Genomic DNA, 26,645 nt, shown 5'->3' on the forward strand with positions numbered 1-26,645 from the left:
GACGGAGATTTGTCTTCCAACAAGACAATGATCCAAAACATAAAGCCAAATCTACAATGGAATGGTTCAAAAATAAACATATCCAGGTGTTAGAATGGCCAAGTCAAAGTCCAGACCTGAATCCAATCGAGAATCTGTGGAAAGAACTGAAAACTGCTGTTCACAAATGCTCTCCATCCAACCTCACTGAGCTCGAGCTGTTTTGCAAGGAGGAATGGGAAAGAATTTCAGTCTCTCGATGTGCAAAACTGATAGAGACATACCCCAAGCGACTTACAGCTGTAATCGCAGCAAAAGGTGGCGCTACAAAGTATTAACTTAAGGGGGCTGAATAATTTTGCACGCCCAATTTTTCAGTTTTTGATTTGTTAAAAAACGTTGAAATATCCAATAAATGTCGTTCCACTTCATGATTGTGTCCCACTTGTTGTTGATTCTTCACAAAAAAATACAGTTTTATATCTTTATGTTTGAAGCCTGAAATGTGGCAAAAGGTTGCAAAGTTCAAGGGGGCCGAATACTTTCGCAAGGCACTGTATTTCATATGAACTTCCTAGTAACCGCCAAGAGGTGGCCCTCTTTCCTGTGTTTCAACTGTGGAGCAAAAACCATGAGTCTCAGTGGTAGATAAAGCAGAGGGAAGTGAGAAATACATGATTGGTAGTAACAACATGAAGTCAAATAGGACATCATTCACATACATAGAGAAATATATTTACTTGTCCATGTAGTTCTGTCGGCAACATAATAATGACCCAATTAATGGAATAAAGTCAAGAATCAACAGCTGCCATTTCCGTATCTATACATATCCCTCTATACGTACCCAAGTAAAACAAGATGACAAAATATTGAGGCTTGAGTGGCATAAATACACATACATCTTACAAACACACATGTCATGGTTGTGTACATTTTCTGAGAAACTGGCACTTTTTGAAAATTGCACTTGTCAGACATGTTTCAATAAGGAATATTCTAATATTCACTAACTAAATTGATTGTTTCTATAACAAGTGTGTTATCTTTAAAGTGGCAATCAGCAGCTGAAACAATAACAAAGCCGCCTCCCCACCCCTGGTTCAGTAAAAAGCTGAGGGACTAGAGAAATGTAATCACTTTCAAATTCATGGACAGAGATATGGATGCAACGATTGACCATCCATGATTTAAAAAAGTATAGTTTTAACCATGTTTTGAGGCTATATAGTGTTTGTTTACATTTGATTTGTTTACAAATATTGGAGTAAAAAAATCCTATATTTTGGTTTGTGATGGGGAACGACAGTCGAACTAAGCTGGTGAGGCATTTATAAGTTATGTTCTTCAAGAATCGATGGGTACATATCATTCATGTATGAGTCCAGAAATGGATGTAGCAAATGCTGATGGCCCCTTTAAGGTGCTTCCATAAAGTAGCATATAGTACATTTCTAGCTCTATTTGTCTTTCCTATAAAAGGCTGGTCTGGTATATATTCCCCTGAGGAGGTCATTCAGGTCCACCTCCCGCTGACCCCTCTCTGTAGTGAAGTACATAGTAGTCGTGGACGTACATGAGCACGGCGATTGGCTGGCCAATGATGAGAGAGAGCCATACGGCTGCATTGCCATAGTTACCTCGGAGAAAACGCGCCACAAACCAGGCCAGCGGAAGCTGTAAGCCAAGGACTCCATTTAGTGAGTAAACAAACACAACATTCATTTTAATGAGTGAAAAACACCACCAGTAAATCATTTCAGACAATAAACGTGTGGATTATAATTTCTCAATTCTAATCTCACCTGAGCCATCATGCCCATAAAAGCCCATGGCCTCAGCATCTTCAGTGGAACACTGACCAGGTACTGTGAAGACAACATCAGCAACATTAAGTTTTCAAGAACAGTTTTCAACACAGGCATCTCCTTTATCCACAGTGAACAGAAAAATAATATTTCCACTCCAGACAGCTAACCTATGGAATGACACCTGAGGTAACAGACAGACAGCTAACCTATGGAATGACACCTGAGGTAACAGACAGACAGCTAACCTATGGAATGACACCTGAGGTAACAGACAGACAGCTAACCTATGGAATGACACCTGAGGTAACCGGCAGGTAGCTAACCTATGGAATGACACCTGAGGTAACAGACAGGTAGCTAACCTATGGAATGACACCTGAGGTAACAGACAGACAGCTAACCTATGGAATGACACCTGAGGTAACAGACAGACAGCTAACCTATGGAATGACACCTGAGGTAACAGACAGACAGCTAACCTATGGAATGACACCTTGTTTGTACAGGAAATAAAGGTATCTGAGGTAACAGACAGGTAGCTAAACTACGGAATGACTGCTGGATGACTATCAAGCCTCGCCTCATTGCTCTGAGTGATGGGGAGCTGACAGAACCCTGCTGTGTGACCCTCTGATCTACAGATCCCAGTCTCCTGATCCCTCCTGGCATTACTCAGGGGATTGTATGTGTGTGAGAGTGTGTGTGTGTGTATGTGTGTGTGTGTGTGTCTGTGTGTGACACAAGGATCCCTCCTGTCATTACTCAGGGGAGAGGGGGAGACTGGTGTCCCGCAGGGCGCTGTGGTGCTCCGCTCCTCTCTGCTCCGCTCGCTGTCCTCTGAAGGTCAGCGTTTAAAACAGCAGCAGCAGCCCCGTTTGTCTGTCTGTCCAGGATGGGGATGAGGAGAGGGAGGGAGCCGTATCTCTGTGAACCTGCTGACTGAACAGGCTCCTCACCGTACACTGCTCTTATCTCCTCCTCCAGAAGCACAGCAGCCTGATATGGCCTTGTGTTCCACTCCTTTCCTCCTCCTCTCATCCCAGCTACACTAACGTCCCTCCAACACTGACCTTCGTCAATGATGAAGAGTGCTGGATATAAGCCAAGTGCACCCACGTGTGTGTGTGTGTGTCTGGACAAGTATTGCCACTGTGTAGTATAGCCACTGTGTAGTACAGCCATTGTGTAGTATTGCCACTGTGTAATATAGCCACGGTAAAGTATAGTCACTGTGTAGTATAGTCACTGTGCAGTATAGCCACGGTGTAGTATAGTCACTGTGCAGTATAGCCACTGTGTAGTATAGCATAGCCACTGTGTAGTATTGCCACTGTGTAGTATAGCCACTGTGCAGTATAGCCACTGTGCGGTATAGTCACTGTGCAGTATAGCATAGCCACTGTGTAGTATAGCCACTGTGCGGTATAGTCACTGTGCAGTATAGCATAGCCACTGTGTAGTATAGTCACTGTGTAGCATAGCCACTGTGTAGTATAGCATAGCCACTGTGTAGTATAGCATAGCCACTGTGTAGTATAGGCATTGTGTAGTATAGGCACTGTGTAGTATAGTCATTGTGTAGTATAGCCACTGTGTAGTATAACATAGCCACTGTGTAGTATTGCCACTGTGTAGTATAGCCACGGTGTAGTATAGCATAGCCACTGTGTAGTATAGCACAGCCACTGTGTAGTATAGGCATTGTGTAGTATAGCCACTGTGTAGCATAGCATAGCCACTGTGTAGTATAGGCATTGTGTAGTATAGCCACTGTGTGGTATAGCCACTGTGTAGTATAGCCACGGTGTAGTATAGTCACTGTGTAGTATAGCCACTGTGTAGTATAGTCACTGTGTAGTATAGCCACTGTGTAGTATAGCATAGCCACTGTGTAGTATAGCCACTGTGTAGTATAGCCACGGTGTAGTATAGCCACTGTGTAGTATAGCATAGCCACTGTGTAGTATAGCATAGCCACTGTGTAGTATAGGCATTGTGTAATATAGGCACTGTGTATTATAGTCATTGTGTAGTATAGCCACTGTGTAGTATAGCATAGCCACTGTGTAGTATAGTCACTGTGTAGTATTGCCACTGTGTAGTATAGCCACGGTGTAGTATAGCATAGCCACTGTGCAGTATAGCATAGCCACTGTGTAGTATAGCACAGCCACTGTGTGGTATAGGCATTGTGTAGTATAGCCACTGTGTAGCATAGCATAGCCACGGTGTAGTATAGCCACTGTGTAGTATAGCCACTGTGTAGTATAGCCACTGTGTAATATAGCCACTGTGTAGTATAGCCACTGTGTAGTATAGCCACTGTGTAGTATAGCCACTGTGTAATATAGCCACTGTGTAGTATAGCCACTGTGTAGTGTAGCCACTGTGTAGTATAGCCACGGTGTAATATAGCCACGGTGTAGTATAGCCACTGTGTAGTATAGCCACTGTGTAATATAGCCACTGTGTAGTATAGCCACTGTGTAGTATAGTCACTGTACTGTCATGCAATAACTATATCTGTGGCCTTTAAAGTCTAATCTGACTAGCAATCTCAGCAATTATGAAACTGTAGTCTGATAGAATGCAGCATTTCTTCACAAATGGTTTACATACTGTATATAGTCATTGTCTGATGAAAACCTTGTAACTACATGTTTTGCCAATTGAAATTGTTTTACATTGATTGAAAGTGGTATCTAACCTCAATGTACTCTGAACATTTCATGTCTTTAGAATGAAGAACATTCAAAATAGCTTCTAAATTGTCATAATTCTATATTCGTTGATGGAAAACATGTTTTTTTCTTGTCTTTTCTCTTTGAAAAGTTGATGTTTTGGCGATTGAATGTTTGGGTCAGACTGTGATGATATGAGCTGCAGTAGCAGCAGAGCATCCTGGTTAACCACCTGATGAAGCTAACACTCTGTTTCACTTCACAAGGAATAGTAAAGATGAGCGCAGCGGTCAGTCTGCTTTCACCCAGCTAGGAGCAGAGCACCTTACCTCATGAAAGAAGGCTGAAGCCAGGAACACTGCTGATTGGCCGAGCCACTTACTGACTCCACTCTTCAGCAGGGGCTTGTAGAAGTGGCTTTGGGAGAGAGAGAGGGAGCAACACAGGAGGAAGCATATCAAACACCTCATGGCAGCTACCAGCTCACAAATCCCCAATACATCCTCATTACATTTCTGCTCAGTATCAACCTCCATTCCACTGATTCCGTACCACTGAATCATTTATAGGATCTCAATGTTAACATACAGTATACTATGTATAGAATACATTGCATCTACTCACCGAAGGCACCATTTGTGTACTGGAATATTCCAGTTTTGCCAAAAGTATGTGATGGTCTCAGAGTTCCTGCAAGAAAGGGAAAAGTCTCCTAGTCATGTGAAGTGATGTATTTTACAGTGGTACATGCTATTGATATTTAACTTGTGTACATCTCAAATGATCACTTCTCCCTCTTAGTAACATACTGGCAATAAACAATGGGATGTCAGAAAACAGGCCGTATTCATTTCACCTACCACCAGTCTCTGTAAAACTCTCGGTCTCCAAATTGCAGGAGCTCAGCAATAAAGTTCAAGGACGAGTGGAAGAACCAATAGAAGAATATCAACCAGAGAAGATGATTGGGCACCTGATGGGAGAGAGAAAACAGGGGAATAATACTGTGTCCAGGACAACATAAAACAACAGTAGAACAACGGAACGGCCCAATACAATGTTTATGTCATATCTCTCAAGGCCCAAGGTTACTATCAACTATGTTACCATGACCGCATTACCCCGGTGTTCTCTTGTGTACTCACGGCTAGTCTGAGTAGACGCTCCATCATCATAGGCAGGTCCATATCCTACAGGATCAGGATCAATGAGGAAAGAGAGATTGTATTGATAGAGAAAAATAGTCAAAAATTCTTTAGATGTAAATCATAAATGTACCAGTAATCCTACTTTACCTCCAATGGCTTCATAGAACTCTGAATAATGGGTATCATCCACTGGAGGCAAATAAGAGACCGATGAGGTGAATAAACAGCACAAATCATAAATAAAATGAGGTGCTTATTCTCAATAAATACATGTAGTCACTATACATAAGTCAATGTCAGGAGAAAACATACCTGCTGTGTTAATCCCACCAATAACTGGGTGAAGAACAGCTGGGAAGACAGATGATTTGTTTACTTAGCATTTCTCCTCTAAATCAAACAAAGATACTGTGTGTGTGTGTGTGTGTGTGTGTGTGTGTGTGTGTGTGTGTGTGTGTGTGTGTGTGTGTTTGTGTGTGTGTGTGTGTGTGTGTGTGTGTGTGTGTGTGTGTGTGTGTGTGTGTGTGCAGGAAAAACTCTGTCTGCCTTTTATCTTTGGATAAGTCTTGGGACAAGAGTGCACATCTCCACAGTCGACCAATAACCAAGCTAATCTTCTAATGGAGGTTCAGAGAAATTCACAATGGAACTTGACATTGTTAAATAAGATACTATATATTCTTTCCTTGTTTTCTGTAGATGACTGTGTCAGATCGTATTGAGGAGAATAGATCTGATGTTTCTGTAGATGACTGTGTCAGATCGTATTGAAGAGAATAGATCTGATGTTTCTGTAGATGACTGTGTCAGATCGTATTGAAGAGAATAGATCTGATGTTTCTGTAGATGACTGTGTCAGATCGTATTGAGGAGAATAGATCTGATGTTTCTGTAGATGACTGTGTCAGATCGTATTGAAGAGAATAGATCTGATGTTTCTGTAGATGACTGTGTCAGATCGTATTGAGGAGAATAGATCTGATGTTGCTGTAGATGACTGTGTCAGATCGTATTGAAGAGAATAGATCTGATGTTGCTGTAGATGACTGTGTCAGATCGTATTGAAGAGAATAGATCTGGTGTTGCTGTAGATGACTGTGTCAGATCGTATTGAGGAGAATAGATCTGATGTTTCTGTAGATGACTGTGTCAGATCGTATTGAAGAGAATAGATCTGATGTTTCTGTAGATGACTGTGTCAGATCGTATTGAAGAGAATAGATCTGATGTTGCTGTAGATGACTGTGTCAGATCGTATTGAAGAGAATAGATCTGATGTTTCTGTATCTCTATAATGTGCTCCTTCACATGGGGCTAAACAGGAAGTTATACATCTTCTTTTATACCCATAGCACAACATTGGGAAATAACCAGTAGGACAAAGCCGTGATAACATCAACTGTTCAATCTAGTTTAGGGTTAGAGTATAAATCAACGTATTAACAAACCAATGCAGAAAGGGTGATTGGGGACAGAACTCACCATCTCAAAAAGCCTCCTTAGCAGGAAGCTCATTCGAATCCGTGGAGACCGGGGGAAGTTTAATTCATAGCAGAGGGTTGGTGCAAAAACAAAATAATACAAATCTAAAAACACAAGAGAGATTAGTAAGAAAGAGGGGAGTGAGATCAATTAGAAAGAGAGAGAGGAGAGAGAGAGAGGAGAGAGAGGAGAGAGAGAGAGGGGAGAGAGAGAGAGAGAGGAGAGAAAGAGAGAGGAGAGAGAGAAAGAGAGAGGAGAGAGAGAGAGGAGAGAGAGAAAAAGAGAGAGAGAAAGAGAAAAAGAGAGAGGGGAGAGAGAGAGAGGAGAGAGAGGAGAGAGAGAAAGAGAGAAAGAGAAAAAGAGAGAGGGGAGAGAGAGAGAAAAAGAGAGAGAAAAAGAGAGAGAGAAAGAAAGAGAAAAAGAGAGAGGGGAGAGAGAGAGAGAGCAAGAGGAGAGAAAAAGAGAGTATTATTATAGTCTGATATAGCTCCAGTAGCAGGCTACAGCAGGATAGGTTGAGGCAGCAGTGATAAGAGTGGGGTCTGCTACAGCAGGATAGGTTGAGGCAGCAGTGATAAGAGTGGGGTCTGCTACAGCAGGATAGGTTGAGGCAGCAGTGATAAGAGTGGGGTCTGCTACAGCAGGATAGGTTGAGGCAGCAGTGATAAGAGTGGGGTCTGCTACAGCAGGATAGGTTGAGGCAGCAGTGATAAGAGTGGGGTCTGCTACAGCAGGATAGGTTGAGGCAGCAGTGATAAGAGTGGGGTCTGCTACAGCATGATAGGTTGAGGCAGCAGTGATAAGAGTGGGGTCTGCTACAGCAGGATAGGTTGAGGCAGCAGTGATAAGAGTGGGGTCTGCTACAGCAGGATAGGTTGAGGCAGCAGTGATAAGAGTGGGGTCTGCTACAGCAGGATAGGTTGAGGCAGCAGTGATAAGAGTGGGGTCTGCTACAGCAGGATAGATTGAGGCAGCAGTGATAAGAGTGGGGTCTGCTACAGGAGGATAGGTTGAGGCAGCAGTGATAATAGTGGGGTCTGCTGCAGCAGGACCTGGGTTCAAATACATGCATTTGACAATTTGTTATTTAAATAGGTTCTGTGTATTTGAGTATTTTCAAACACACCCGAAAACAAGTACTTAAAACAAATATTTTAATGGTTATTTGTAAAAACCAAATAGTCGACCAAATTGTATTTTAAAGTATTTTCTAATACTATTTCAGATACTATTTTCAAAAACATGGGTTAAATGCATGGGAGTGTATTTGAGTATCTCCAAATATATTCAAATATTCACTACTTGTTTTTTCAAATAAAGGTTATCTGAATCCTTGTTTTGAAACGTTATTGAAATACCTGAAATTGTATTTGAACCCAGGTCTTGGTCTACCTGGGATGGAATGTCCAACCTCTACTGACCTCTGAGGGTGACATTTCCAGGATAGGAGACCTGATAATCCTGTCCACTTTCCCTAGACCGTGGTATAGAGGAACCTGTAGAGGAGAGTACTAGCCATGTTAAGTCAACAATTAAACATGTATGATTCTCACAGTCACAATCACTCTACTTAGAGAACAGCTTCTTGTGTACAGTCAACCAGCAGGTGGCAGTGCAGCAGTTAAGGAGCGATGTGGATTGTAGTATTATGTGTGTGTGTTAATGTTTATGTGTACATTTTCACCACCAGGAAAACGGTTTTCATTAAGGGTACATATACAAACACTCAGCATCGCCGCCTATGAAAAATTAGGTCACAGTTGCCATTTCCGTGGAGGCGAGTCAGAAATCTCATTAAGCCCTTTATTAGTAGTCAAAGGTCAGTGTAGAACCCAGGTGACACAAACTCTCTAGACAAAGCAACTCTGGGAGTCAAAGGTCAACGTAGAACCCAGGTGACACAAACTCTCTAGAAAACACAACTCTGGGAGTCGTCACAGTAGAGCTTATAGGATGAGGGTTGAAATCAAACCTGTTATAACAATATTAGTTCTTTTTCAAATACTTGATTGCCTGGCGCAATGGATAAAAAGGAATTGTCCATAAAGTACATACTCCTCATAGAGGACTGTGGAGACTGAGGACTTACATGAGAGGGAGCGGGCCAGGCTACGAGCTTTAGCACGGGGCATAGAGGACTGTGGAGACTGAGGACTTACATGAGAGGGACCGGGCCAGGCTACGAGCTTTAGCACGGGGCATAGAGGACTGTGGAGACTGAGGACTTACATGAGAGGGAGCGGGCCAGGCTACGGGCTTTAGCACGGGGCATAGAGGACTGTGGAGACTGAGGACTTACATGAGAGGGAGCGGGCCAGGCTACGGGCTTTAGCACGGGGCATAGAGGACTGTGGAGACTGAGGACTTACATGAGAGGGACCGGGCCAGGCTACAGGCTTTAGCACGGGGCATAGAGGACTGTGGAGACTGAGGACTTACATGAGAGGGAGCGGGCCAGGCTACGGGCTTTAGCATGGCTCATCTCTCTACACCACTTGTTCACATCTTTGTAGGAGTAGAGCTTCAGGAAGAGGACGGTGTACACTCCCAGAGCAGACGCTCCACCCACTGAGGACAAGGACAATGTGCAATGTTAAATATCAGCAATATTTATGCAATATTTGCCGTTAGAATTCACAGTCAATCATATTAAGTGTTGTATGCACAACAGTACCATACATATTATCCATTAAATGGAGTTAATGATGTGGGTGTGGGTGGTTGTAAATGATCTTGATGTGTAGTAGCACAGTGCGTTATGTAGTATATTTAAGCAATAAGGCCTGAGGTGGTGTTGTATATGAATCAATATACCACGGCTAAGGGCTGTCCTTAGGCAGTGCCTGGATACAGCCTTTAGCCGTGGTATATTGGCCATATATAACAAACCCCCAAGGTGCCTTGCTATTATAAACTGGTTACCAACATAATTAGAACAGTAAAAATAGACGTTGTGTCATACCTGTGGTATACGGTCTGATATACCACGGCTGTCAGGCAATCAGAATTCAGGGCTCGAACCACACAGTTTATAATATAGTACAGTCAATTTGAGGTATTCAACATGCATATCACACTGTAGAACAGAAAATAATGAAACCCTCTGATTCCCAGTTAGCGAAGACATTGTCTTTGATGTGTAGTTAACAAACAGGCCCTAACAAGAAGCTGAGGAATGCTGCCCACCTGGTTCTTACTGTCCTTCTCTAGGGCTATCCATATATGTCAACAGTTACAACACTCACCATCCTCTCCTTGTCTATCACACAAGATGAACGACTGGGAACACAAAGTCCACTCACTTTCAACCAACTACCAGCGCTACCGCCCGAGGTCCAGGGAAACCTGGCAAGGCCCCCAGGTCATTCTAACAGACTAGTACTGCTTTATCAACAGCGGCCATATGCTGCATGGAAATGGGCCGTGCTGGTTACCTAGTAGATGGCATGGGCACAGAGAGAGAAAGACAGAGACGGTCTCCCTCGCCAAGAGGAGCATCCGTGGCCCTCTCCCCTGACCTTGATGTATAAACAGTAGCTCTGCATGAGGTACACGAGACAGATGGTACATCTTTGTCCGTTCCCGTGGCGACGGCAGATGAGGAGAGAGAAAGACTTTCAGGTAAGGAAGAATACTGTAGCTACGCAGTCAACGTCCAGGGAAAGATGATCTGATTTGTGAGAGGTAAAATGAAGATCTTAAAGACACAAGACCTTCCAATTCTCCTCTAAGAGGAATGATTACTAAAAACAAATGACTGTAGCTTCACCTTTGTCTTTATGCGTGTACAGATGTAGGATCTTAATTTGAGCCAGTTTGCTACAGTAGGAAAATAATCCTGCAGCAAAAGGAAATGATTATTATTATGTGGACATTTGTGTAGGGGTTGATCCATTTTTCATAAGGGATAATCAAGTCTGAAATGCCAAAGTGGAAATGACAGACTTCAGAAATACACAAGTTATACATTTCCTTTATTGCAGGAAAATTCTCCTGCAAAAGGGTGAACAAATTAAGATCCTACATGTGTAAATATGAAACTGTGGGTATAGAACAACATCACAGACAGTTAATATCATCTTGTAGTTGTGGTCAGTTTCCTAAGTTCTGAGACATGTGTAGCCATGAGAGGCTCAGTTAGCTGTTGTATGTCACCAGATGCCATGCTGGCTAGCAACCAGCTTGATGAAGACAGGCAGAGCTGACCTGACATTGACCTGTCTCTCAGCCACTCCTCTTTTGGCCTCATATCCACCTCACACCTTACTTCCTCTCCCTGTGAGCCAACTGGGACTGATCAAACACTGCCCAACTGATTCCATTCAGATAAAATCACATACTTGGATAATATAATGCTACATTAACAACACATTAATGACCAACTAGATAATATAATACTACATTAACAACACATTAATGACCAACTGGATAATATAATACTACATTAACTACACATTAATGACCAACTAGATAATATAATACTACATTAACAACACATTAATGACCAACTAGATAATATAATACTACATTAACTACACATTAATGACCAACTAGATAATATAATACTACATTAACTACACATTAATGACCAACTGGATAATATAATGCTACATTAACAACACATTAATGACCAACTGGATAATATAATACTACATGAACTACACATTAATGACCAACTGGATAATATAATACTACATTAACTACACATTAATGACCAACTGGATAATATAATACTACATGAACTACACATTAATGACCAACTGGATAAAACACACAGACACAATAACTAAACTAATAGTGAAGACACACAGAGACACAATAACTAAACTAATAGTGAAGACACACAGAGACACACTAACTAAACTAATAGTGAAGACACACAGAGACACACTAACTAAACTAATAGTGAAGACACACAGAGACACACTAACTAAACTAATAGTGAAAACACACAGAGACACACTAACTAAACCAATAGTGAAGACACACAGAGACACACTAACTAAACTAATAGTGAAGACACAGAGACACACTAACTAAACTAATAGTGAAGACACAGAGACACACTAACTAAACTAATAGTGAAAACACACAGAGACACACAAACTAAACTAATAGTGAAGACACACAGAGACACACTAACTAAACTAATAGTGAAGACACAGAGACACACTAACTAAACTAATAGTGAAGACACAGAGACACACTAACTAAACTAATAGTGAAGACACAGAGACACACTAGATTCAGATACAGTTTAGTTTTTTTCTGAAAAGCAGGATTTGCTATACAGGTGTAGGATCTTAATTTGAGCCAGTTTGCTACTGCAGGGAAAAACATACTGCAGCAACAAGAAATGTAAATGATTATGTGCATTATAATTAAAGAAAAACTTCACTCAGAAACTCTTCTTTGTTATTTTTTTCATTCATCCACAGTTGATACAGTCCCAAAATGTTTTGCACATCATCAGTCAAGTTTTCAAGATATTGGACTTTCAAGAAGCAACGTGTCACCGGCCAAATCATCATGGTGATGCAAAACGGAAAGTTCTCCTGCAACAGGGCGATCAAATTAAGATCCTACATCTGTAGGCTGACGAGAACACATACAGCAGTACCTGGAGTAATGGACTTCACCATTAGTACGATAGTCACCGGGAAGCACAGTGTGACTGACAGGTTAATGGAATGAACCAGCAGCCCAACACGTTCACTGAAGCAGCCCTGGAGGGACAGAAGACCTGCACGTTAAGGCATAGCCGCGGGAAGCAGAGGTGTGGGGGGGCTACAGCACCCCATGACAAATCACAATATATTTATAGATTTTAAATCATTAAATACAAATCACAAAAGTAGTGCACTGGGCCTTTAATAGTCCTGTATCAGCGGACTGATATAGCCGTCTGCAGCGCAGGCCAAACTTTTGTTCTAACACTAATAGCAACACTGGTAAGTACATCAGAATGAAACTCACCACTGATAGCCTTCGTTCTGTGTACAAAGCTGCCACAATAAACACGTTGGACACTGGAAGGAAAGACGAGACAAATGATGTCGGTTATCAAAGAAATGTTAGCAAACAAACACACGACAAGCATGGCGAGTTAACATATACATGATGATAAAATAAGACCTTATGTTGTTCCACCACTGCCCTGTTAAGATAAACCTGCTGTCACAGCATCAGCTTCTGGGACAAATGAGGCAGCACAAACACAGCATATGTGTTGCATAGACCACCTGCTACTACTGCACTGTTACTGTCCTACTGCAGGACTGGCAGGGGAGCTCTGCTGTGGAGAGGAAACACACACTTAAGCAAACACAAACACACACACACGCATGAGAACGGACACAAACACACATGCGTATGTATGAACACACATAAAGAAATGAAAGGCTCAACTATTTTGAATCGTGGGATTATCTAACTAGCTGCAGGGCTGCCTCTCGCTCCATACCATATCATGTGACCTGGTCTTTGGAATCATGTTTTTCTGCTGTGTTTTGAAGGAGATCATAGAATCAATTCTAAAGGCCTACAGTATTCAAAATGTCAAAGGCCTGATGGAATAGGTTGAGGTGGACTTTATGGAAACCAACCTTCAATAAAACAGAATCAAATACAGTAGGTGTCTGTCTCTAACGCCTTGGCAACTTCTGTGGAAACCAACCTTCAATAAAACAGAATCAAATACAGTAGGTGTCTGTCTCTAACGCCTTGGCAACTTCTGTGGAAACCAACCTTCAATAAAACAGAATCAAATACAGTAGGTGTCTGTCTCTAATGCCTTGGCAACTTCTGTGGAAACCAACCTTCAATAAAACAGAATCAAATACAGTAGGTGTCTGTCTCTAACGCCTTGGCACTATCTGTGCCTGGCTCACAATCAGAAAAAGTGCTTGAGCTTAACTGATACTACAGCCAATAAAACAGACACTGGATCACGCCTCAATGACTACAAGTGTTAATAAAATAAATATGCTGCAATGCATATAAAACCAGTGCCTTCTGAGGGCGTCCTTGTCTGCTATGCCCCAGTACTGTACAGTACTGTATAGGGAGTACCTTGTCCCATAGTCTCCTCTCAGTACTGTACTGTATAGGGAGTCCCTTGTGCCATAGTCCTTCTCTCAGTACTGTATAGGGAGTCCCTTGTCCCATAGTCCTTCTCTCAGTACTGTATAGGGAGTCCCTTGTCCCCTAGTCCTTCTCTCAGTACTGTATAGGGAGTCCCTTGTCCCATAGTCCTTCTCTCTGTACTGTATAGGGAGTCCCTTGTCCCATAGTCCTTCTCTCAGTACTGTACTGTATAGGGAGTACCTTGTCCCCTAGTCCTTCTCTCAGTACTGTATAGGGAGTCCCTTGTCCCCTAGTCCTTCTCTCTGTACTGTATAGGGAGTCCCTTGTCCCCTAGTCCTTCTGTCAGTACTGTATAGGGAGTCCCTTGTCCCCTAGTCCCTCTCTCTGTACTGTATAGGGAGTCCCTTGTCCCCTAGTCCTTCTCTCTGTACTGTATTGGGAGTCCCTTGTCCCATAGTCCTTCTCTCTGTACTGTACTGTATAGGGAGTCCCTTGTCCCCTAGTCCTTCTATCAGTACTGTATAGGGAGTCCCTTGTCCCCTAGTCCTTCTCTCTGTACTGTATTGGGAGTCCCTTGTCCCATAGTCCTTCTCTCTGTACTGTACTGTATAGGGAGTCCCTTGTCCCATAGTCCTACTCTCTGTACTGTATTGGGAGTCCCTTGTCCCATAGTCCTTCTATCAGTACTGTATAGGGAGTCCCTTGTCCCATAGTCCTTCTCTCTGTACTGTACTGTATAGGGAGTCCCTTGTCCCATAGTCCTTCTCTCTGTACTGTACTGTATAGGGAGTCCCTTGTCCCATAGTCCTTCTCTCTGTACTGTACTGTATAGGGAGTCCCTTGTCCCATAGTCCTTCTCTCTGTACTGTACTGTATAGGGAGTCCCTTGTCCCATAGTCCTTCTCTCAGTACTGTACTGTATAGGGAGTCCCTTGTCCCATAGTCCTTCTCTCAGTACTGTATAGGGAGTCCCTTGTCCCATAGTCCTACTCTCTGTACTGTACTGTATAGGGAGTCCCTTGTCCCATAGTCCTTCTCTCAGTACTGTATAGGGAGTCCCTTGTCCCATAGTCCTTCTCTCAGTACTGTATAGGGAGTCCCTTGTCCCATAGTCCTTCTCTCAGTACTGTACTGTATAGGGAGTCCCTTGTCCCATAGTCCTTCTCTCAGTACTGTATAGGGGGTCCCTTGTCCCATAGTCCTTCTCTCTGTACTGTATTGGGAGTCCCTTGTCCCATAGTCCTTCTCTCTGTACTGTATAGGGAGTCCCTTGTCCCATAGTCCTTCTCTCAGTACTGTACTGTATAGGGAGTCCCTTGTCCCATAGTCCTTCTCTCAGTACTGTACTGTATAGGGAGTCCCTTGTCCCCTAGTCCTTCTCTCAGTACTGTATAGGGGGTCCCTTGTCCCATAGTCCTTCTCTCTGTACTGTATTGGGAGTCCCTTGTCCCATAGTCCTTCTCTCAGTACTGTATAGGGAGTCCCTTGTCCCATAGTCCTTCTCTCAGTACTGTACTGTATAAGGAGTCCCTTGTCCCATAGTCCTTCTCTCAGTACTGTATAGGGAGTACCTTGTCCCATAGTCCTTCTCTCTGTACTGTATTGGGAGTCCCTTGTCCCATAGTCCTTCTCTCAGTACTGTACTGTATAAGGAGTCCCTTGTCCCATAGTCCTTCTCTCTGTACTGTATAGGGAGTACCTTGTCCCATAGTCCTTCTCTCTGTACTGTATAGGGAGTCCCTTGTCCCATAGTCCTTCTCTCAGTACTGTACTGTATAAGGAGTCCCTTGTCCCATAGTCCTTCTCTCAGTACTGTATAGGGAGTCCCTTGTCCCATAGTCCTTCTCTCAGTACTGTACTGTATAGGGAGTCCCTTGTCCCATAGTCCTTCTCTCAGTACTGTACTGTATAAGGAGTCCCTTGTCCCATAGTCCTTCTCTCAGTACTGTACTGTATAGGGAGTACCTTGTCCCATAGTCCTTCTCTCTGTACTGTATAGGGAGTCCCTTGTCCCATAGTCCTTCTCTCAGTACTGTACTGTATAGGGAGTCCCTTGTCCCATAGTCCTACTCTCTGTACTGTACTGTATAGGGAGTACCTTGTCCCATAGTCCTTCTCTCTGTACTGTATAGGGAGTCCCTTGTCCCATAGTCCTTCTCTCAGTACTGTACTGTATAAGGAGTCCCTTGTCCCATAGTCCTTCTCTCAGTACTGTATAGGGAGTCCCTTGTCCCATAGTCCTTCTCTCAGTACTGTACTGTATAGGGAGTCCCTTGTCCCATAGTCCTTCTCTCAGTACTGTACTGTATAAGGAGTCCCTTGTCCCATAGTCCTTCTCTCAGTACTGTACTGTATAGGGAGTACCTTGTCCCATAGTCCTTCTCTCAGTACTGTACTGTATAGGGAGTACCTTGTCCCATAGTCCTTCTCTCAGTACTGTATAGGGAGTCCCTTGTCCCATAGTCCTACTCTCTGTACTGTACTGTATAGGGAGTCCCTTGTCCCATAGTCCTTCTCTCAGTACTGTATAGGGAGTCCCTTGTCCCATAGTCCTTCTCTCAGTACTGTATAGGGAGTCCCTTGTCCCATAGTCCTTCTCTCAGTACTGTACTGTATAGGGAGTCCCTTGTCCCATAGTCCTTCTCTCAGTACTGTATAGGGGGTCCCTTGTCCCATAGTCCTTCTCTCTGTACTGTATTGGGAGTCCCTTGTCCCATAGTCCTTCTCTCTGTACTGTATAGGGAGTCCCTTGTCCCATAGTCCTTCTCTCAGTACTGTACTGTATAGGGAGTCCCTTGTCCCATAGTCCTTCTCTCAGTACTGTACTGTATAGGGAGTCCCTTGTCCCCTAGTCCTTCTCTCAGTACTGTATAGGGGGTCCCTTGTCCCATAGTCCTTCTCTCTGTACTGTATTGGGAGTCCCTTGTCCCATAGTCCTTCTCTCAGTACTGTATAGGGAGTCCCTTGTCCCATAGTCCTTCTCTCAGTACTGTACTGTATAAGGAGTCCCTTGTCCCATAGTCCTTCTCTCAGTACTGTATAGGGAGTACCTTGTCCCATAGTCCTTCTCTCTGTACTGTATTGGGAGTCCCTTGTCCCATAGTCCTTCTCTCAGTACTGTACTGTATAAGGAGTCCCTTGTCCCATAGTCCTTCTCTCTGTACTGTATAGGGAGTACCTTGTCCCATAGTCCTTCTCTCTGTACTGTATAGGGAGTCCCTTGTCCCATAGTCCTTCTCTCAGTACTGTACTGTATAAGGAGTCCCTTGTCCCATAGTCCTTCTCTCAGTACTGTACTGTATAAGGAGTCCCTTGTCCCATAGTCCTACTCTCTGTACTGTATAGGGAGTCCCTTGTCCCATAGTCCTTCTCTCTGTACTGTACTGTATAGGGAGTCCCTTGTCCCATAGTCCTACTCTCTGTACTGTACTGTATAGGGAGTACCTTGTCCCATAGTCCTTCTCTCTGTACTGTATAGGGAGTCCCTTGTCCCATAGTCCTTCTCTCAGTACTGTACTGTATAAGGAGTCCCTTGTCCCATAGTCCTTCTCTCAGTACTGTATAGGGAGTCCCTTGTCCCATAGTCCTTCTCTCAGTACTGTACTGTATAGGGAGTCCCTTGTCCCATAGTCCTTCTCTCAGTACTGTACTGTATAAGGAGTCCCTTGTCCCATAGTCCTTCTCTCAGTACTGTACTGTATAGGGAGTCCCTTGTCCCATAGTCCTACTCTCTGTACGGTACTGTATAGGGAGTCCCTTGTCCCATAGTCCTTCTCTCTGTACTGTATAGGGAGTCCCTTGTCCCATAGTCCTTCTCTCAGTACTGTACTGTATAGGGAGTCCCTTGTCCCATAGTCCTACTCTCTGTACTGTACTGTATAGGGAGTACCTTGTCCCATAGTCCTTCTCTCTGTACTGTATAGGGAGTCCCTTGTCCCATAGTCCTTCTCTCAGTACTGTACTGTATAAGGAGTCCCTTGTCCCATAGTCCTTCTCTCAGTACTGTATAGGGAGTCCCTTGTCCCATAGTCCTTCTCTCAGTACTGTACTGTATAGGGAGTCCCTTGTCCCATAGTCCTACTCTCTGTACTGTACTGTATAGGGAGTCCCTTGTCCCATAGTCCTTCTCTCAGTACTGTACAGGGAGTCCCTTGTTCCATAGTCCATATATAGTCAGCTATATAACAAAAATGCTATTTTTTTTTTTTTAAAGATGCGTGTTCATAGACACGATAAACATTGACAGAAAGGCAGAAATAGCATTTCCAAGACGATTCAGGTTGTACTCAAGAGTTAGCCATTCCACCTGATTCACAGTGTTATAGTAACAATAGAGTAAATGATGTTTGAAAATACCTCTCAAGAAATGTCAGCGTAGATCTCGGATATGTAAGCATTGTGACCAACTGAAATGGGGTTTCTATGTACATGGCCGGCCCATAAAATAGGCCAGGGGGATGGTCATCAGGAGACGGCTGCAACAGGACAGCCTGTAATGACCTGCCTACAGATCTAGTGTGTAGGGGGAGTGATAGTGTGTAAGGGGGAGTGATCAAGTGCGTAGGGTCTGGGGAATGATAGTGTGTTGGGAGAGTGATCTAGTGCGTAGGGTCTGGGGAATGATAGTGACAGTGTGTTGGGAGAGTGATCTAGGGCGTACGGGGAATGAGGGGTAATATCCAGAAGGGCCCTAAATGACATACTAGAGCAGAGTAAAGTCCACGTACCGATAACAAGGCACGCTGCAGGCATGTTGTAGGGGTCCTTTATGAATAGAGAAACCACTTGTATTGGGTCCACTAGAATGCCATACCTAGAAAAACAGAACACTGTGGTTAGACACTCACAGCTCAGCTGAATCAAACCACAGTCGGATTTTATATCTCCTGTGTTTTTGTTCTACCTTGTTATATTTAGTATTACATTGTTATTTATTATTGCATTGTTGGGATTAGAGCTTGCAAGAAATACATTGCACTGTACTTGTGCATGTGACATTAAAACTGAACTTGAAATATTTCAGCCTTTCAGTTATCAGAATGCTGCGAGTGTAAGTGATGCAGCATGTTTGAGTGAATCAGGCACAGAACCTCCTATCTTACTTTACAGTAATACATGACAATGTACCCTCCTTGCACGTCTTGACCACAGTATGCCTTTAGTAAGCAATGCCTGGAAGCTCCCTATAGGCTGTTACTGTGCTGGGCATCTGTGGACAGTCAGGAGGCATCACGCTTGCAGTAGCATACAGGACAGAACGGGGCCTTTACTTCGAACAGTCAAATGACAGCCATAAGACTACACTCTCCTTTCCCCCCTCTTCTCTTATAGCAAGCTCCTCATAACATTCTGTACTTACTTTAAAAGGTTTTCCAAGAACAGACGGGCATTGCTTAAGACCTACAACAAAAGAGGGCTTGTAAATTCATTGCATCCTTGAAAATACAGTTTGTTTCACTTGGTAGAAGCATACATTCATCATATGATTAAATTACAGTGTCTCTTCTCCACTGTAGTTTCAAGTTTTATTAGTCGTATATACGTGATACACATGGTATACATCGTCAAATGAAATGCTTACTTGCAGGTTCCTTTTTGACAATGCAACAATAAGAAATAATAACAATTAAGAATACAAACAAAGTAAATGTCTCAGTAGAGTAAAATGTTAAGCATAATAATACAGGAAGGCACAATTTATAGTTCAATATTTACACATGTTTTGGGGAAGGGGGGATTGGGGGAGAGTGTGGGGGAAAAGTGTTTAAATGATGAGGTATTTAGCAATCATAATGAGAGTGTTACGCGGGGTGGAGCAGGTGAACCCAAGTGCAGACTCAGACGAGGAGACAGGAATAAGGTAACCAAGGTATTTATTGAAAAGCGGGGAGAGCGGAGAGAAAAGCAGCGTCCGACTGGGGAAAAACAGGCAACACAGGATAACAAGATCTATGCAGGAACAAACGGCTTCAAATGCAGACTGACTGAGCAGAGGCTACGATCTGGCAGCGTGGAAGTGGCAGGGCTGAGTATTTGTAGAGTTCTGATTATGGAACATGTTGCAGCTGGTGGTGATCTGCTCTGACTCCAGCACATCTGCTGCCACTCCCACAATCAGATACACCCACACACAGAGAGAGAGGGAGAGAGCACTGGGGGAGTGGCGGCAGGTTTGGGAGACACAGGATGAGAAGTAGACAAGGGCAGATGTAACAAAGAGTATGGTAGCAGCAGTTGTGATGTGTGTGTAGCATGAATGTATGAGGGTGTGTGTGGATGAGTTTACATGTATATCTATGTAGGTGTGAGTGAGTGCATGTGTGCTAAGGTGCAGTATTTATTTTCCATTGTAGATGCATCTAACTCCATAAGAAAACCGGAGGAAACTCCATAAGAAAACCGGAGGAAACTCCATTAGAGAACCGGAGAAAACTCCATTAGAGAACTGGAGGAAACTCCATTAGAGAACCGGAGGAAACTCCATTAGAGAACCGGAGGAAACTCCATAAGAGAACCGGAGGGAACTCCATAAGAGAACCGGAGGGAACTCCGTAAGATAACGGGAGGAAATTCCATAAGAGAACCGGAGGGAACTCCATAAGAGAACCGGAGGGAACTTCATAAGAGAATCGGAGGAAATTCCATTAGAGAACCGGAGGAAACTCCATTAGAGAACCGGAGGAAACTCCATTAGAGAACCGGAGGAAACTCCATAAGAGAACCGGAGGAAACTCCATAAGAGAACCGGAGGAAACTCCATAAGAGTACCGGAGGAAACTCCATAAGAGAACTGGAGGAAACTCCATAAGAGTACCGGAGGAAACTCCATAAGAGAACCGGAGGAAACTCCATAAGAGAACCGGAGGAAACTCCATACGAGTACCGGAGGAAACTCCATAAGAGAACTGGAGGAAACTCCATTAGTGAACCGGAGGAAACTCCATATCAAGGGGACCAAAGACCCCGCAATATACCTCAGTAAACCCTTTAGGGGCAGTAGACTAACATTTTACACTATACCTCAGTAAACCCTTTAAGGGCAGTAGACTGTAACACGTTACACTATACCTCAGTAAACCCTTTAAGGGCAGTAGACTAACATTTTACACTATACCTCAGTAAACCCTTTACGGGCAGTTTGGTTTAGTTCATTTCTATGCACTAGACAGGGCGAAGGACGTCAGAGATGGCTGTTAAATTTACTGCACGTTGTGCAGTGATGGGCATCTAAAACGTCCACATAGGTAGCTAAAACGTCCACATAGGTAGCTAAAACGTCCACATAGATAGCTAAAACGTCCACATAGGTAGCTAAAACGTCCACATAGGTAGCTAAAACGTCCACATAGGTAGCTAAAACGTCCACATAGGTAGCTAAAACGTCCACATAGGTAGCTAAAACCAAGGATTCAATTGAAACTTCAGCTGGAGAAAACTCCAACTCGGTTGCTGAGGTGAAGGATTAAATTGAAGCCTTAGTGGGGATGGAAACTCCATCAGTAGCTCGTTGCTATGAGCTGAATGACACAGTTGCTAGGGTGAAAACTGTGGTTGGTGCTGGAGGAATTATTGCATTTTCATTGTCGATTTCGTTGCACTTGCCTATGAATCACATTATTAGGAACAGTACTGACGTCAAACGGAAGAACCAAGGACAAGGGTGGTTCCTAATGTTGTGAGATTCTCGCTAGTGTTTACAGAACAACTGGTTTTGAGAGATTAGGATCAGGACCTGCAGTTGTAACAGTAAGCAACTGTAACAAAATGGATGACTGCAGTGTAGCCGTTATTATGAGTACATGTTGCAATGATTGCTAAGGCATACTAATATTAAAGTGTGTATACTTATTTGAAATGTATGTAGTTCTGTCTACAGTATGGTATCTTTAAAGCTTTTTTCAATTTATTTATTTATTTGTTTTTTTTTTCTAGTTGAGTATATTATTTATATTGCTTTGTGTTGTCTTGTCTGTGTGTGTGTGTCTTGTCTGTGTGTGTGTGTCTGTGTGTGTGTGTGTGTGTGTGTGTGTGTGTGTGTGTGTGTGTGTGTGTGTGTGTGTGTGTGTGTGTGTCTTGTCTGTGTGTGTGTGTGTGTGTGTGTGTGTGTGTGTGTGTGTGTGTGTGTGTGTGTGTCTTGTCTGTGTGTGTGTGTGTGTGTGTGTGTGTGTGTGTGTCTTGTCTGTGTGTGTGTGTGTGTGTGTGTGTGTGTGTGTGTGTGTGTGTGTGTGTGTGTGTGTGTGTGTGTGTGTCTTGTCTGTGTGTGTGTGTGTGTGTGTGTGTGTGTGTGTGTGTGTCTTGTCTGTGTGTGTGTGTGTGTGTGTGTGTGTGTGTGTGTGTGTGTGTGTGTGTGTGTGTGTGTGTGTGTCTTGTCTGTGTGTGTGTGTGTGTGTGTGTGTGTGTGTGTGTCTGTGTGTGTGTGTGTGTGTGTGTGTGTGTGTGTGTGTGTCTGTGTGTGTGTGTGTGTGTGTGTGTGTGTGTGTGTGTGTGTGTGTGTGTGTGTGTGTGTGTGTGTGTGTGTGTGTGTGTGTGTGTGTGTAAAACTTAATAAACAGAGTTTAAAAAAAAATGTATGTAGTTCTGTACCTGTCTATTATTTTAAAAAATGTTTAAAAAAATGTCTATTAATGTAATGTATTGTCATTTTATGTAGTTCTGTCTTTCAGCTGTAATGGTCTATTAATGTCATGTTTGATGTGGACCACAGGAAGAGTAGCTGCAGCTTTGGCTCTAGCTAATGGAGATCCACAGGAAGGGTAGCTGCAGCTTTGGCTCTAGCTAATGGAGATCCACAGGAAGGGTAGCTGCAGCTTTGGCTCTAGCTAATGGAGATCCTCATAAACACCAAATACAGTACTATTTCTGGAACTCATCTTGACAGCTAAAAGATTACGTGTTTGCAAGTCAAGATAATCACTCTCTTGATTTTTAGGTCTGTCTTGTGATTCTCTCCCTCCCTCGTTGAACATTTTCCATTTTGGATTGTAATATCTTATTATGGAATACAAAGACTTCTCCACGTTCAATGGGAATTTGAGAAGAAGTTCAAAGAATGAACAAAGTACTGTGATGACAAAATGATCTTGTTTCAGAGAGTGGATTATCAACAGTTTTAGAAATGTGAATTTATTCTCCACGGCTTTGATGAAGGGGACTAAGCTGGCGTTGCTCTAGATTGGACGTGAATTCAGATCAACAAACTAGCTGTTGCAGAATGATTACTTTAGATAGAATCTCAATACCATATTTCCCCACAATAGTTACACATCTGAATGTCAGTGTGTTTTTCTATGGGAATGGTACCACCATGTTTCCCTTAGCATCATCAAACCATCCTTGAACTCCAACATCTCTCTCTAAAGAGTAAAACAATGGTTTATGTGGTTGTATTGAGACTCACTGCGAGCTAGAGGAATGGGAATGTCCTGCTGTTTCCCATCCTCTCACACACTGACTTCAAAGCCAAACTGAATTAGCAAAACACAAGGTTATTAACAAAGTGATTAGCTAACTATATAGCTAAGCGTTACGTGTCCCACTTTAGGATTGGACAGAATAGTCTAGTCCAGTAAGTGCCGCGGCACAAGTGCAATGTACCTCTACTATCCTGCGTCTAGTAATTTAAGCCTAAAGGAATCTTACAGAATATCAAATTATTACATGAAAGCAGGATGACCTTGGCCTCACTTCAATCCACATCACCTCCTTCAGCAGCAAAATCATTTAAAGACAAAAGAATATGATTTATGATTTTGTCTGACTTTCACTGTAATCTTGCTTAAATAAAAGAACAGGAACACAGAGTAGCCTCGGGCTAGATATATAATCCTCCAGGTGTTCTGAATGATTGTCTGGTGTCTTTAAACACTGTGGTTTCAGGCCCAGCGTGGGATGAATATGCCTTCTGGTGAGACCTGGGGGCACACACCCACCACCGCACAGTGATGCTCTCTGATCGACTCCTCTTGTCGGAGGTAAGCCAGTTAAGAACTAATTCTTATTTACAATGACGGCCTACACCGGCCAATCCCGGACGGCGCTGGGCCAAAAGTGCGCCTACCCTATGGGACTCCCAATCACGGCCGGTTGCGATACACCGGCCAAACACGGACAACGCGGGGCCAATTGTGCGCCTGCCCTTTGGGACTCCCAATCACGGCCGGTTCTGATACAGCCTGGATTCGAACCAGGGTGTCTGTAGTGACGCCTCTAGCCTTTCGACCACTGCGCCACTCGAGAGCCCCTATGTTTTAAAGGCTACAGTCACTACAGACACCCTGGTCTAAGCACTGTTTAAGATGAGGGGTAGTGTTCTACTAAGCTATATAGAATTATTTTTAAGAAGGTCATACCAAGGATCATTTTTTTTATTTGATTTAGAATTTTAAGACCCATTGAGGTATAAAAATAAAATAATAAAAAAGATTTGATTTAAAATGTTATTTTGCCTTACTGTGTCACGCCCTGACCGTAGATTGCTTTGTCTGTTTCTATATTTTGTTTGGTCAGGGTGTGATGTGGGTGGGCATTCTATGTTTGTATGTCTAGGTTTTGTATTTCTATGTTTTGGTCGGGTATGGTTCTCAATCAGGGACATCTGTCTTTCGTTGTCTCTGATTGAGAACCATACTTAGGTAGCCTGTTTTCCCACTGTTAGTTGTGGGTGGTTATTTTCTGTTTAGTGTTTGTTGCACCTGTCAGAACTGTTTCGGCTATTCTTTTAGTTATATTGTATTCAGTGTTCAGTCAGAATCAATAATATGAACACGTACCACGCTGCACCTTGGTCTTCTGTATACTGTAAACTATATTCTTTATTTTTTATATGTATAACCCCTTATTTTTGGCACTAAAAAGTCTAAGTCCTGTCTAAACCGGGGGTCTACTAAGCTATATGGAATTGTTTTAAGGTCATACCATGGATCAATTTTAAGACCCCTTGAAGTATCAAAAATGTTATTTTTTACAAAATTATTAGATGAATAATTTTAATTTTGCCTTACTTCTATTACCCCATACAAACGCACTGTATAACATATTCACTACATGGAACAACATGGTCCCCCCCAAAAAAATGATTAGGTATTAAGATGTAGCCTAAGAGGGAAACCTGGCCAGTGATTGTGGTGTTTACACTGACCTGAGTGTTGTTGAGCAGACTGGAGAATTAACTGAGACTCAGTATGACGTTGCAGAAGAAAACTTACCAGCATGACAACACACCAGTTGAGGACTCCTCTGTAGTTTCTATAACCACTGGCAGAGCTCAACAGGGACTCCTGCAACCTGTGGCAACTGAGGCATGAAGAGACGTGGGATAGTTTGAATACGTGCACATTCATTTACTGTACTGTACTACAGCTATAGTTAACTGATCTGAAATACCCTTCCCAAATTACGTCCACACCACCGACTTCCCTTAAAAAATAAAACGTTTTAAATGTACCCCTTTTTATCCCCAATTTGACATATAGCCTATTGGACCAGCATGGGTGACATATAGACATTGCGAAATGGTTTAAATTACATTATTCTTTATACGCCATTATAAATAACTGTTCATAAGGGAAGATTGCACAAGTGGCTGAAGTAATAAAAGTCGTGATCTGTTTTTCCTGGCATAAATTCACCCCACTATAAGGACACGTCTGGGTTTTGTTAGTTAATGCCTCACCTCTGTCTATCACTAGGAACATTTATTCGTTTCTTCCTTTCTTTTGACGTGGTAGAAGGCAAATCGGACACGTTTCGCTTAGTTACAATGTTGCCGCTGTCACTGCGGCCGTTAACACTTTCATCAACTTCTGACCGCCCATTCACTTGTTTCAAAGGAACACATTTTCCAGTGGATATAGTGGCTCTTCTTTTGCGGATAAGGGCCCCTGTTTCTTCCATGATATCGCCGATCTTCAGAGCTCTAGATTCATTTGACGTCTAGCCTACTTTGCAGGCACCTATAACACATGCCCACTATTGCCAAACATCACACTGTCATAGAGAGCAAGAGGAAGTTGGGATTGCAAAACGCGATATGTCAATAACTGTATGAATACTGTAGTTGTAGTGGGCAGCAGACAACAGTTCCGTATTGACTGTATACGTAAGAATGTGGCGTGGTGGAACAGAACCGTGGAGGAGTGGCAAGTCTGACGACACTGGTTGGACTGCTGCCAGTTATGAAGGTGAGGGCTATGTTAAGTTAGGAACAGATCGCAATTTAATGGAGAGAGGGGTGGTCCAAAATAGGAGAGGGTTGTTAAACTTTTTGTGTTGCTTTGGGGAGAGTTTTTATTCGGCACAGGGGAGGCTAGTATGTTTTCTTTCCTGGTTAACGTTCACACTTTTGTAGGTTTTACTATATGTCTTCCATATAGCCAAATGTCCTCATCTGCTTTTTTTACTATATAATGTCTTCCATATAGCCAAATGTCCTCATCTGCTTTTTTTACTGTATAATGTCT

General features: G+C 43.0%; 1 protein-coding gene across 1 annotated transcript; it reads right to left on the reverse strand.

The window, feature by feature from the left end:
* Window positions 1–692: 692 nt before the first annotated feature.
* Window positions 693–26,284, reverse strand: dgat1b (diacylglycerol O-acyltransferase 1b). The gene is made up of 17 exons (XM_031812058.1): window positions 25,859–26,284; window positions 25,392–25,479; window positions 19,547–19,587; window positions 18,915–19,000; window positions 13,078–13,130; window positions 12,722–12,827; window positions 9,541–9,669; window positions 8,523–8,597; window positions 7,102–7,205; window positions 5,932–5,970; window positions 5,767–5,808; window positions 5,617–5,661; window positions 5,332–5,444; window positions 5,096–5,161; window positions 4,801–4,888; window positions 1,785–1,847; window positions 693–1,656 (listed from the first exon to the last, which is right to left on the reverse strand). Exons 1-17 carry the CDS (start codon window positions 26,077–26,079, stop codon window positions 1,492–1,494), a joined length of 1,524 nt encoding a protein of 507 aa, XP_031667918.1. The 5' UTR covers window positions 26,080–26,284; the 3' UTR covers window positions 693–1,491.
* Window positions 26,285–26,645: the final 361 nt, after the last annotated feature.

The sequence above is a fragment of the Oncorhynchus kisutch genome, unplaced genomic scaffold, assembly GCF_002021735.2.
Source record: "Oncorhynchus kisutch isolate 150728-3 unplaced genomic scaffold, Okis_V2 Okis02a-Okis13b_hom, whole genome shotgun sequence".
In the NCBI taxonomy this organism is placed as follows: Eukaryota; Metazoa; Chordata; class Actinopteri; order Salmoniformes; family Salmonidae; genus Oncorhynchus; species Oncorhynchus kisutch.

Coding starts and splice junctions, on each gene's coding strand:
- dgat1b (XM_031812058.1), bottom strand. CDS start 26,079: ATGGAAGAAACAGGGGCCCTTATCCGCAAAAGAAGAGCCACTATATCC. Junction 13,131..18,914: donor TGCAGCGTGCCTTGTTATCG/GTACGTGGACTT, acceptor CTTTCCTTCCAG/TGTCCAACGTGTTTATTGTG. Junction 5,162..5,331: donor GAGTTTTACAGAGACTGGTG/GTAGGTGAAATG, acceptor CCTTTCTTGCAG/GAACTCTGAGACCATCACAT.